Source organism: Ipomoea triloba, chromosome 10 (genome assembly GCF_003576645.1).
Source record: "Ipomoea triloba cultivar NCNSP0323 chromosome 10, ASM357664v1".
Taxonomy (NCBI): Eukaryota; Viridiplantae; Streptophyta; class Magnoliopsida; order Solanales; family Convolvulaceae; genus Ipomoea; species Ipomoea triloba.
The window spans coordinates 29500342-29511986 of NC_044925.1; the positions used below are offsets into that span (position 1 = coordinate 29500342).

General features: G+C 32.9%; 1 protein-coding gene and 1 long non-coding RNA gene across 3 annotated transcripts; one reads left to right on the plus strand and one right to left on the minus strand.

Annotated features, from left to right (window-relative positions):
• The first annotated feature begins 1722 nt into the window (after positions 1 to 1722).
• On the plus strand, positions 1723 to 2524 carry LOC116031997. Its single transcript, XR_004100700.1, has 3 exons — positions 1723 to 1810; positions 1975 to 2048; positions 2359 to 2524. It is a non-coding gene; the product is annotated as an uncharacterized LOC116031997 (long non-coding RNA).
• Positions 2306 to 11645, minus strand: LOC116031996 (cysteine-rich receptor-like protein kinase 2). 2 transcript variants are annotated; one of them, XM_031274376.1, is made up of 8 exons: positions 11559 to 11645; positions 6940 to 7685; positions 4509 to 4622; positions 4165 to 4304; positions 3569 to 3779; positions 3248 to 3482; positions 2775 to 2925; positions 2306 to 2673 (listed from the first exon to the last, which is right to left on the minus strand). In XM_031274376.1, the coding sequence occupies exons 2-8, from the start codon at positions 7652 to 7654 to the stop codon at positions 2362 to 2364; spliced, it is 1878 nt and encodes a 625-aa protein (XP_031130236.1). In that variant the 5' UTR covers positions 7655 to 7685; positions 11559 to 11645; the 3' UTR covers positions 2306 to 2361. The 2 variants fall into 2 exon arrangements, with proteins under 2 accessions (XP_031130236.1, XP_031130235.1); XM_031274375.1 differs by having other exon boundaries at positions 6892 to 7685.

Consider the following 11645-nt stretch of genomic DNA (forward strand, 5'->3'; position numbering starts at 1 on the left):
GTAGTGTCCAGAAAGTAAGGAGCATGCAAAAAAAACTGGAGACAATAACGGGTGGAAATCTAACATAAGCAGCCTAACCTCCGTACCACTAGTCAATAATCAATGAGTAATAGACATTTTAATTGTTCCCTCCAACAGGCATATTCAAATGGGTCTATAAATACATTCATCCGAAGTTTAAGAAGGTTAGCTGGAAAATTGAAAATTGCTGAGAAAAAGCAAATCAACATTCAAACCCACTACCAATAAGAGAGAAATCTCAAGTGCTTAATATTCAAAATCAAGCAACAGACTATGGCATTCGTTAAGAAGATCTCAAGCCGAGTCTACACCAAAGTTGGAGATTCAGCAATCTTTGTATGATCAACCATCACTCTCTACTTGGAGAAGTAGAAAGAGACGGAGTAACAATTAAGTGGGGTATATGTTACGTATTAGATAGGACCGTAACAAATCGGAAACCTTTTGAGAAGGCTTTTGGCTCCTAACCATATTTGAGTTATGTATTAGATAGGACCGTAACAGATAGGAAACCTTTCGATCAGGCTTCTGGCTCCTAACCGTATTCGAGTCACGGCAAACTTCAATTTCGCACTTCGAGTGTGTGAATGCTCCAAGAAGAATAATTAAAAGACTAGAATAACAATATATTTATCTGGTTCTTCATCTTCATATACAATGGACCTATTTATAGTAATTTTTCAATACATATAATAATTATAACCTACTAAAAGTATACTAATTATAGAAGGTAATGATATACGAACCATATCAAAACAAACTACACAAAAAACTTGTCAAATCAAAGACTTATGCTGTGAAACTCGCAATTTTACAAATGCTCAAAGTTTAAAAAATTTTACTTGCTCAGGACCAATATAAATATTGTACAGTGATTTTATTATAAATAAAAATTAAGTCGTTTTCTTGCTGAGTAGGCATAGCGTGGAGTTTATGGACATTATAGGCCTCATTGCATTGTATTCCAAGATGGTTGGCTATAAATCGAAAACAATGGGACTGATTTTGAGATTACGGTCACAATATTTCTGTTTCTAAGGAAATTCTGATAGGCATTTATGAATAAGAATAACACGGCATTGACAAATGAATAATGCCAACGCAGTACAGTTGAGGTTAACATTGTAATTAATTTTTTTTTTAAAGATATAAGAGAGATCCATTAAGTAATATTCAAAAATTACAAATGAAAAAAGAAGAGGTTCTGAGTTACATTCTAACCCAAACCTTCAAATTAATTATTAGAAAAGTAGCAGTTTTGACCAACACTGACCCACTTGGTTTACAGACCTTTCACATATGTGTGGACATTTTGGTTCGGGTTATCCGAATCAAACCAAGTCAAACCAGAATAGTTAAGATTTGGTTTATTATTAAAAATTGAATGGTTTTATATTTTATAAATTAAATGGTTTTGATTTGGTTCAATTAAAAACAGAATCAAACCGAAAAATCAATCCATTATATATATTTGCATAAATTTATAAGGGATAACGGTCAAATAAGCCGTTAGAACTATTTATGAAATTTCAATTAAACTCTCGAACTAGAAAAAGCTCCAATTAAATACTTAAACTTAAAAAAAAGTGCAAATAAGTCTAATTTGACTTGTTGTTACAGGTAACATTTAGGTTATAGGTGATTGAAATATGGCATCAGTATGTTTTGCTAACATTCAGGGCAAGAGGGGAGCCATTTCCAGCTACCACTTGCAACCGTGCCTCCATGGTGGCAGCCAAAGAATTAATTTGTTCTCCTATTTGCCCTTGTAATTAACCTGGCTTCATAGGTGACCATTTGCTCACTAAGCTGGGTTTGGAGGTTTAATTTTCAAGCATTTTCTATAGAGTTTGAAAATCTAAGTGGGTGTCTGCTTTGTCTGACATGTTAAAACTGTGACTTGCTTGTGAATTAGGAATCTGATTTGTTCAGTTTTTTGAATGCTTTTTGTAGGTAAGGGGTTCTCTCAACCACAGCACCAGTGATACAACTTGAAAGTTGAATCAAGAGGTCATTTTTAAGCAAAGGTAAACTCCAAGAATTTAAGATAGAAGAGAGTAGAGTAAAAATAATTGAGAAGAAATATTATATTCATTGCCCTGAGATCGTATATCTCATATAGATATAAATATTGCAGTCTGGTCATGAGAATACTAATTTTTAGGATCGCATGCAAGTGTACTTTTAACATAACAAGAAAAGCAAATAATTTATAATGAAAATAACAATTCAATGCATCACATAATCCTCAAATTGCGTTGGAGGTTTTTTTTTTTTTTTTTTTTTTTTGCATGATCATGATCATTTCTTCCCTATTCTCATAGTCACCTTTGCCAGGTATCACCTGGGGTGCAATGAACTATGAGATATGGTGGCATTTGAAGCAAAATTTCCTTCTTGGAGATGGTTTAGTTCCAAGGTTTTCTCATCAAAAGGAGGACTACTAGGATGTGGTAACTCTTCTTTCTTCAACAGCATTTGTAACACCATAGACATGGACGGCCTATGAAATGGCACCTCTTGGGTGCATAATAGCCCGATATGAACCACTCTTAGAATCTCTATTTTCACATTCTCATCGTGGCAGTTATGAAGCATTAAGTTCAGGTCAAATAGCTCTTCAACTGTTCCCTCTTGAAAATGTCTCCATGCCTGTTCATTATATTGAAATGTTAATTAAGACACCATAATCATAAATCAATTTCATCATAAACTTCAAAAAGTAATCAAGATCGGAAAATGTTAAAACATACAATACTCATCACACTAGCCCAGCATTCTGTGTTTGTACTCTTGTTGTTCTGCACTCCCATTACAATTTCCAACAATAATACTCCAAAGCTGTAAACATCTACTTTTTCAGTTAGTTTTCCATAGACAAAATACTCTGGAGCCATATATCCCCTGCAACATTGAAGAAGTCAGCAATTAGATTGAACATCAAATAAAGTCATTTGGAAACAATCACAGCCAAGTTGGTTAGACTACTTGACTTGGTAACTACAGGATTACAAGTTCAACTCCCAACGGGAGTGACCTATTGGCTTTAATTTCTTGGTTTAAGCCAGTCAGCTATACCCAACCTAGGCTGGTTTACCTCCTTATGGTCCTCTGTCAGCTAGGACGATAAGGTGGGATTTACCCAGTACACATCCTCGGATAGTGACTACGAGTTTCCTTCGTGACCTAAAAAGTAAAGTCATTTGAAATAGTAGTGGTTACTAACAATGTTCTTGCAATAGCGGTGCTTATATGACTTTTATCTTCTTGGAATGATCTCGCTAACCCAAAGTCAGCAATTTTAGCACGGAACCTATCATCCAGCAAAATATTACTAGCCTTGATATCTCTATGAATAATACGTGCGTTTGAGTTTTCATTGAGGTATACCAAACCTTCTGTTATCCCTATAATTATGTTTAACCTCCTCTTCCAATGTAAGCATTTGCCTTTGTTTGGATCTGTGATATGTGACAAAATATTATTAACATTGAAAATTATTGTGGCACCGATTAGTATAATTGTATACTCCATGTATTTAACTCACCGAAAATGTATCTATCAAGACTTTGATTTGGCATGAATTCATATACCAGAAGGCTTTCACGACCAGAACAGCTACAACCTAACAATTTGACTAGATTTTTATGCTGTACTTGACAAATAATATTAACTTCATTGTAAAAATCTGCTGCTCGAAATTTGTAATCAAAGAATAGCCTCTTGACAGCAATCTCTCTCCCATCTACCATAACTCCCTGCATCAATCAGTGTAATCAAATCATGAGGTTAAGAATATAGAGAACGATAAATAGAGGAAAAATTACATTTTTGATCCTCCAATTATATCGTGGTACAAATATAGTCTCTGGAGTATATGCGTGACCATTTTAACCCTTAAGTTATGCATGAAGTGACGATTTTAGTCTTTGAAGAACAAAATCAACCATTTTATTAAGTGACAAATTGGTGATAGAAATAATCTAAGAGACTAAAATCGCCACTTTAGGTATAACTTAGGATTAAAATGGTCACGCATATAACTCCTGAACTAAGTTTGTACAACGGGTATAACTAAAAAAACCAAAAATACAATTTTCCTATAAATATATGATGAAGTTATTATCGATGGTGGGTAATAACCTTGTAAACAATACCATAACCACCTTGCCCTAGCTTCTTGGCATCGTCAAAAGATCCAGTAGCCTTCTCAAGTGTGGAATATTTGAAGTTCAAACTACTATCATGAAGGGTTTTCACTAAATTCTTGGCATCATTTAAGCCTAAGTACGAGAACAAGAATTTAAACAAAACTTCAAAGAACAAATATGAGATTAAAAAGTGAAATTGGGTCATTGAGAAAAAAAAAAAAAGCTTCATAAAAACCCCCATTATTGAAACAGACAAAAAGTATAATTAAGTCCAAACGCTACTACATATATTATATATATTGAGCAATTAAGTTACTGCTAATGTGTGATTCGTACCTTTCCTTTTCTTCTCTAGCCTTTTCTGTTTCCAAATATAAAAACCAATAACTAGCCCCAGAATAGAAAGAGTCACGGAAGTAACTGTAGTCAGTACAATGAGTACTACACTTGCTGCAAACAAATCGGTTAAAGAGTCATAATTTGATCAAATTTATTAAACCTTTCTTCAAGTACGTGGAGAACAAACACATATGCGTGTATTAATGTGTGAATTAATGTGTGCATTAATGTGTTGCTCACTATGCGTCTTAAGGGACACCGTGTGCATAATTTCGCAGAACACGTGTGCAACCATAATTAATTAGTCTGTGCGTTATGAATGAAAAACGCGTGCATGTATGTGGCAAGTCGTGTGCGAGATTTATTAACATACTATAAATAAATCTCCTATAAATATGGACATGATATTTAATCTAATTAAATTCATTTAAAGATTTTATATTATTTTACTATTTCACCCCTTTCTCGTATTTTAAGTCAATTAAAACATGGATTCTTGAATTGATCAATCATGACTATTAAAATTTATTAGATTAATGCACATGATTTGATCTCACAAGCTCACCTAAATAGGTGATCTCAGGAACCCTCTCTCTCTCTCTCTATATATATATATATATATATATATATATATATATATATATATATAATTCAGTTCCCGTGCGGTGGGGTGTGTGCGGTGATTTTAGGTGCATAATTATCTTCTTAAAGTGTGCGATTTTCCTTCTTAAGGTGCGTAATTTGTATGCTTAAGGTATGCAATTTTCCTTCTTAAGTAGCGTGATATGTATGCTTAAGGTGCGTGAGTTGTTAAAACTTAAGGTGCGTCATTTTAAAACCATAGGTGTGTGGTTTGTGTTCTTAAGGTGCGTGGCTTGTGTACTTAAGGTGTGTGGTTTGTGTACTTAAGGTGCACAGTGTATTCTCAACTGAAGATGCACCATTTAAAAACTTTAGGTTAATGGTGTGGACCATGGTCCAAGCGCCTACCCGGGCTTCTAAAGCTAGCCAGCTAGGGAATCCTTGATGATCTTCCATGATATTTGGTTTCACACATTCTAAAGCTAGGGGATCCTTGTTTGGTTATATATAACCATATAATCATAATAACGGTTTTAAAAATATAAAAATAAAAAATCAAGAGAATTGATTCTAATATGATGAAAATCAAAACACCAATATAAAAACAAATCAAAACAAAAATCTAAAAACACTAATCCAAACAAAAATCAAATTACCAATAAAATGACGAGGGATAAGGTTGAATTAATGGAACAATACCTAATTTAAGTTAAGTAATAATTTTTTTTAATTATAATGGTAATCAAATCGCATAATATAAGTTTGTTTAGAAAAATTGTCAATCAAACAATGTATGACTTTCATTCCCATTCCTTATATCTAGCCCCATGAACCAAACACACCCTTAATTAGGGTTGCAAAAATTGCAAGGCGTTCCTCGGTTGTCCCTTTTTTATTTTTTTTTAAATTTTTTTTAAAATTTGATAATTATAAACTATTTAATACTTGAATAGTTAGTACTAAAATATTAAATATTAACCTAAAATACAAATAGAATTGTAAATTGTATAACGATTTAAAGAATCAAAATACAATTCCCCAAAGTCACAACTCACAAAGTATCAAATATTAAAGTAGTTTACATTATTATGGGTTTGTGACCGATTTGAAAGATTTAAGATTTTTTTTGCTCAAAATGATACGGAGCAGATAAATAACACATTTAAAAAATCAAAGGAACAATTGCTAATCGTCAGCCGCCTAGTCCGCCACGACCAAGTTAGCGTCTAGGCCACCTAAGAGGCGCTCGGCCGCCGCCTAGCGCCTAGGTGTCGATTAATCGGTGCATAAGCAGGATTTTTGCAACAATGCCTTAATAAAAACATAGTAATGATATATCAGTGTTGTAAAATTCAATCTATGTGACCGCCTAGCTGTCGACTAGGTGTTAGGCACTCCTAGACCGAGGTGATTTCAACCTTAGGCGGCTTTTAGTCGGCCAGTCAGCTACGCACCCTAGGCCCCGAGTTGGGCATCTAACTCAGTCAAGTCAGTGTCCAATTCGGTCGAGTGGACGCTCAACTCGACCGAGTGGTTTTCCTTTTGCCTACTTTGTTGTTCCTCTTCTATATTCCTCTAGCCATGTACTCAACTAACTATCTAAATACATAATTGACTAGTTTGAGAGATTATAACAACCTAACAACTCACGACCATGAGTGGAATAGTGGAGACCAGCATATACTTAGAATATATACTCGGCTGCCTAGCTACACGGCGCCTAAGCGCTCTAGATGCTACGCGCCCTTTGATTGCCTAACTAACACCTAGCCCCTTCTGCAACATTGAATATTATTACCTTTTGATGAGCCTCGAATAGTTGGAATAGGATTAAGAAAGTTAGTACCAGAGTATCTCATGAAGCAGCCAGTGTATAAGGCACGACCCTCAGACCAAGGCAAGCATTTCAACATGGACTTAGACGCACTCTCCAAACATCTTCTGCAACCACTAGTATTCACAGTCTTCCAACAATTAGCTAAAACATATGCGAACTCACTGTTGTGTCTCCCAGATATTGGAAGTTCAACACCTGCGAAGCCATTGACGTTCTTAGGGGCATTTGAAACTGCCTGCAACATAGCCCTCTTAGCCGCAGCTTGGAACAACACATCCTTCCTGGTTCCATTCCCACAAACATGTGTGTCCTCTGGCCCTAGATTCTCTCCAAAGAAGCTGTAATTATCAATCCGAACAAAGCAACTGTCAAGATAAATTCTGCCAGCATAAGAAGGGTAGCAATTGGGCAGCACAGCATGTGCTTCGTTGTAACACAGCACACGGTCAAGTAATGAAACATAGCCCCCATAGCATTGTGCTAGTCCGAAGTTGGTATCAGGTCCTTCGCCGATCTTTGCAAAACCCCAGCCTTGAGTGCGCATTTGACCCATTAGGTTTTCCATTAGTGCAATAAAATTAAGGGAGAACGTTGTGGTGTTATGATCTAGATGGGGTCCACAAAGCACTCGGATGGTTTGAGGTCTTGTGACACCATTAGAAACATCTAGTAAAACCAGAGTTGTCACAAGTATCAAAGGAACAAAAAGAAATGTTTTCTTCATGTTTTCAAGTTGGTATATTTTGATTCTCAGCCTGTTCAACACACCAAAAAAAAAGTTACAAAAAATTAGGAATAAGAATATTTTTTTTAAACACTATACTAGAACTAGTTCAAAGCCATAAAACTGTGAACTTTGTTAAGAAATTTTAGCAACAATGAAAATTTTAAGTGGTTATTTCGTGGTACAAATATATGTGAATCCACTCTCGATTTAGGTTAGGTCAAAGTAGATTTGAGTTATTTTCAAAAGATTTGAGTTCTTTATAGTGAGACAAACAAATCAATATATTTTACGTTCAAAATATGAGAAGTTGAATTACAAAGTGATACATTTGAGTTGAAAAATGAAGTTGGGAATCGAAGGCTTAGAAGTCTTTGTCCCACAAGAAAAGTGATGTAAGTTTACACTAGTATGTATTGCCCTTTAGAATAAACTTCATCGTATATCTTAAAGGTTCTCTCTCGCGTGCATGCCTACACTTGCGACTTCCTCGAGGTGAGGTGGGTGCTACGGGAGTTACATTGACGATGGTAGGTCAGAAAATATTAAAGTTACTCCGATCACTAACCGCCCCCAAGAGAACACCATGTCCATAACCAAAGCCTTGGCATGCACGCGGAGCGCACAAGACCCCGACCGAGGCTAGCCTTGTGCGGCCCTAGGCCGAGGAGAGGTCGGCTTCCTTGTTGGTAATTTTAGTATCTATATTGAAATGGTGCATTTTAGTACATCGTGTGGTGCGTTTTATACATGTTGTGGTGCATTTTATTATGTATGTTCGTACATTAACTGTGTTGTGGAATGTTGTGTTTTAATCCATCCACTGGTGCATTTTCATAAGTAGAATGGTGTGTAACTGTGTTGTGAAATGGTGTGTTTTAATTCGTCCTCTGGTGCATTTTAATACATAGAATGATGTGTATTTTAACACATGTTTTCTAATAAGTGTAATAATGCATGTTTATAATTTGGGTCGAAGATTTTCAATAAGTGGAATTGTGCATTTTAACACACGTTGTGGTGCATTTTAATACGTAGAATGGTGCATATTTTAGCACATGTTTTCTAATATGTGTAAATAATGTATGTTTGTAATCTGACATGAAGCACGTTATGGTGCATTTTAATACGTAGAATGAAGCGTTTTATTACGTATATTGATGAATTTTAAGTGAATATGTGCATTTGGTTATAGTGTGGAATTGTGTGTTTTATCAGTCCTCTGGTGCATTTTAGTATGTAGAATTATGTGTTTTGTAACATATATATATTGCGCGTTGATTTGATGACTTGTAATCTAATGGCTGAAAAAAGGCCATACAGCCACACCTAAGGAGCAGGCCACACTTGAACTCAACTATATATATATATATATAGTTTTATACGCGCATTGCGCGAATAGGTTAATGCCCAATGTTTATATTTAAATAAATATTTGAAAGTATATCAATGCAAGATTATATAGGAGAAGTTTATACATGAGTAATTGAATGTCAAATTTTTTTATTTAAATATCTAACTCAAAGTATATATATGAATCCAAGATAATATAGAAAATTCATTATAATTATTACTAAAATAAATGTTTGCAACCTTGTAAAATCGATATTTTAAATATTTGGTCTAAAAATGATAGTCTAAATAAATACTACTTTTAATTTGAATTTTTCTAAGTGTTCTTAATTCTCTTTTGAGTAACATTGTCATTGTCTTCATCTTTACTATTGTTCTCTTCCTTTTTGTTGGTAGTGTGTTATTTGCAATTCGGATATTGTTGGTAACATAGATGACAACGTCATGCAATGAGATTATGATATATGAGCTATGGACTTTCCTTTAGGTGTTCTGCTTGGGGTTCATTTGGTTCAACCATTATTGTTGAATGAGTTATTGTGGATAAAGAAATCCCTAGTTTAAGAAAAAAGATTATATAAATTAATAAAAATTTGAAAATTTAAAATATTATGTATTCCAAAGATATTAAAAGGTAGTTTCTCGCTTCAATTTGCTGGGTAATAGTTATTTGAATACTTTCATTGTCAACAAATCCCCCAAGTAGTTAATATGATTGGTTTCAAACTATTCTTTTTTTATTTTTTTTCATGGTATTAAAGAAATACATATGTATCATTTTTTGGTGTAACTACTAATTTATTTAATTCAATCAGAGTAAAATAGAGTGATTCCGCTTCAATTTGTTGGGTTATTATTTGAGTACTCTCTTTGTCAACCAATCCCCAAGTAGTTAATATAATTAGCCTCAAATTATTTTAATTTTTTTCATAGTATTAATAAAATACTTGGTAAATAAATATATAACATTATTTTGTATTATAACTTTGATATTTAATTACAAGATATTGTAAAAATAAGATAATGGACAATGTAATGAATATCAATTGATAAATTTGAATGTAAAGAATCTTTGCATGAGAGAAAATAAAGACAATATAACTAATGAAATTATTTCTCTTATTTAATTTAATTTTTTGATAATGAATAATTTTTTCAAATAAAGGTATTGTAGACACATAATTCTCAATTAAAGAAATACATATGTGTCATTTTTTGTTGTAACTACTAATTTATTTAATAAGAGTAAAATAGAGTGTGAAACTTAATTATGTCAAATTTGATTGAGATGAGGTTCGAACCTAAGACCTTTCTTATAGAAATTAATGGTTAAGTTTTTTTTTGAAAATTAATGTGTAAGTTAAAAGTTAACAATATTAACGGAGAAGAGAATATTTAACGGAAAACTTAACGGATAATCATCAAAGTAAGGTTAAATTATGTAATCTCTATTAATAATACTAATCTGAATTATCTTAACCATCTATTTGATTAAATAATTCATCTGAATAAACCATCCATTTGATTAAATAATTTGACCGCCATTTTTTCTACCCATTTTAGGCCTAACTCTCTTTGACTCTTATTAGTATAGTAGATATACACACACATATATAATGAATTAAATCAGCACATACAAAAGTTTTGTGCAATAAATATTCGCGCAACACTTCAACTCTTATAATAGTATATAGTAGTCTTTTCCATGCGCGATGCGCACAAACATATGTCCAATATTTATATTTTAAAAAATAAAAAATAAGTAACAAATTCTTACTAATTAAAATCTAAATGAAAAAAAAAAGATTTAAATATATAATGTCTACAAATATTAATATAAGAAAAGATATGGTGGGTGCATGTACATGGTAAAGTTTACGGTAAAAGATAATAGAGGTTATAACAGTAAAAGTATTTTTGTCTAAAAAAAATGTATAGTACAAATCTAAAGACACAATGTACAAAATAATTAGCACTAAAAACATAGATATAAATTAGGGATATAACTTTAATTGAGAATTATTATGTTTTTAGATATATAATAACGAACAAATAAAAGTTTAACATAAATTTATTAACACCCTCCCGCTCCCCTCCGAAAGATATGCAATAGACCTTTTTTTTTTTTTTTTTGAAAACAGATATGCAATAGACCTAAGTAGATAGTAACATATATTTTTCTCAATACAAAATTATTTTGGTAAATCGTTGTTAGCTTATTGGATTAGTGAGTTTGACTAGTTGATAGCATTAGCTGATTGTTGAAAGATGTCTGGTAAATTAGGTGTTAGCTAATAGCTAATTACATGCAAAATAACTTTCACAAAAAATTTATTGAAAAAGCTACTTTAAGCTTCTTTTTGAACTTTAGCGTTTTGGATCAATATACTGTTATAATAAACTAATTAATCAAACTGGTTGTTTAACCAAATCAAACGTTTAACCAAATCAAACAACTAATAATGGTTAAACAAGTTAAAATTAACTAATAAGTTAACTATATTATCAAACATGACCAAAATTAAACGTGGCAATTTGTATTATCACATACCTCTATTTCTTTTATATATTCAGTTACGTGGACTTTTTGAAATTCCCTCTCGGATGATCTGACGAAGAGTGAAGGTCACTCACTGCT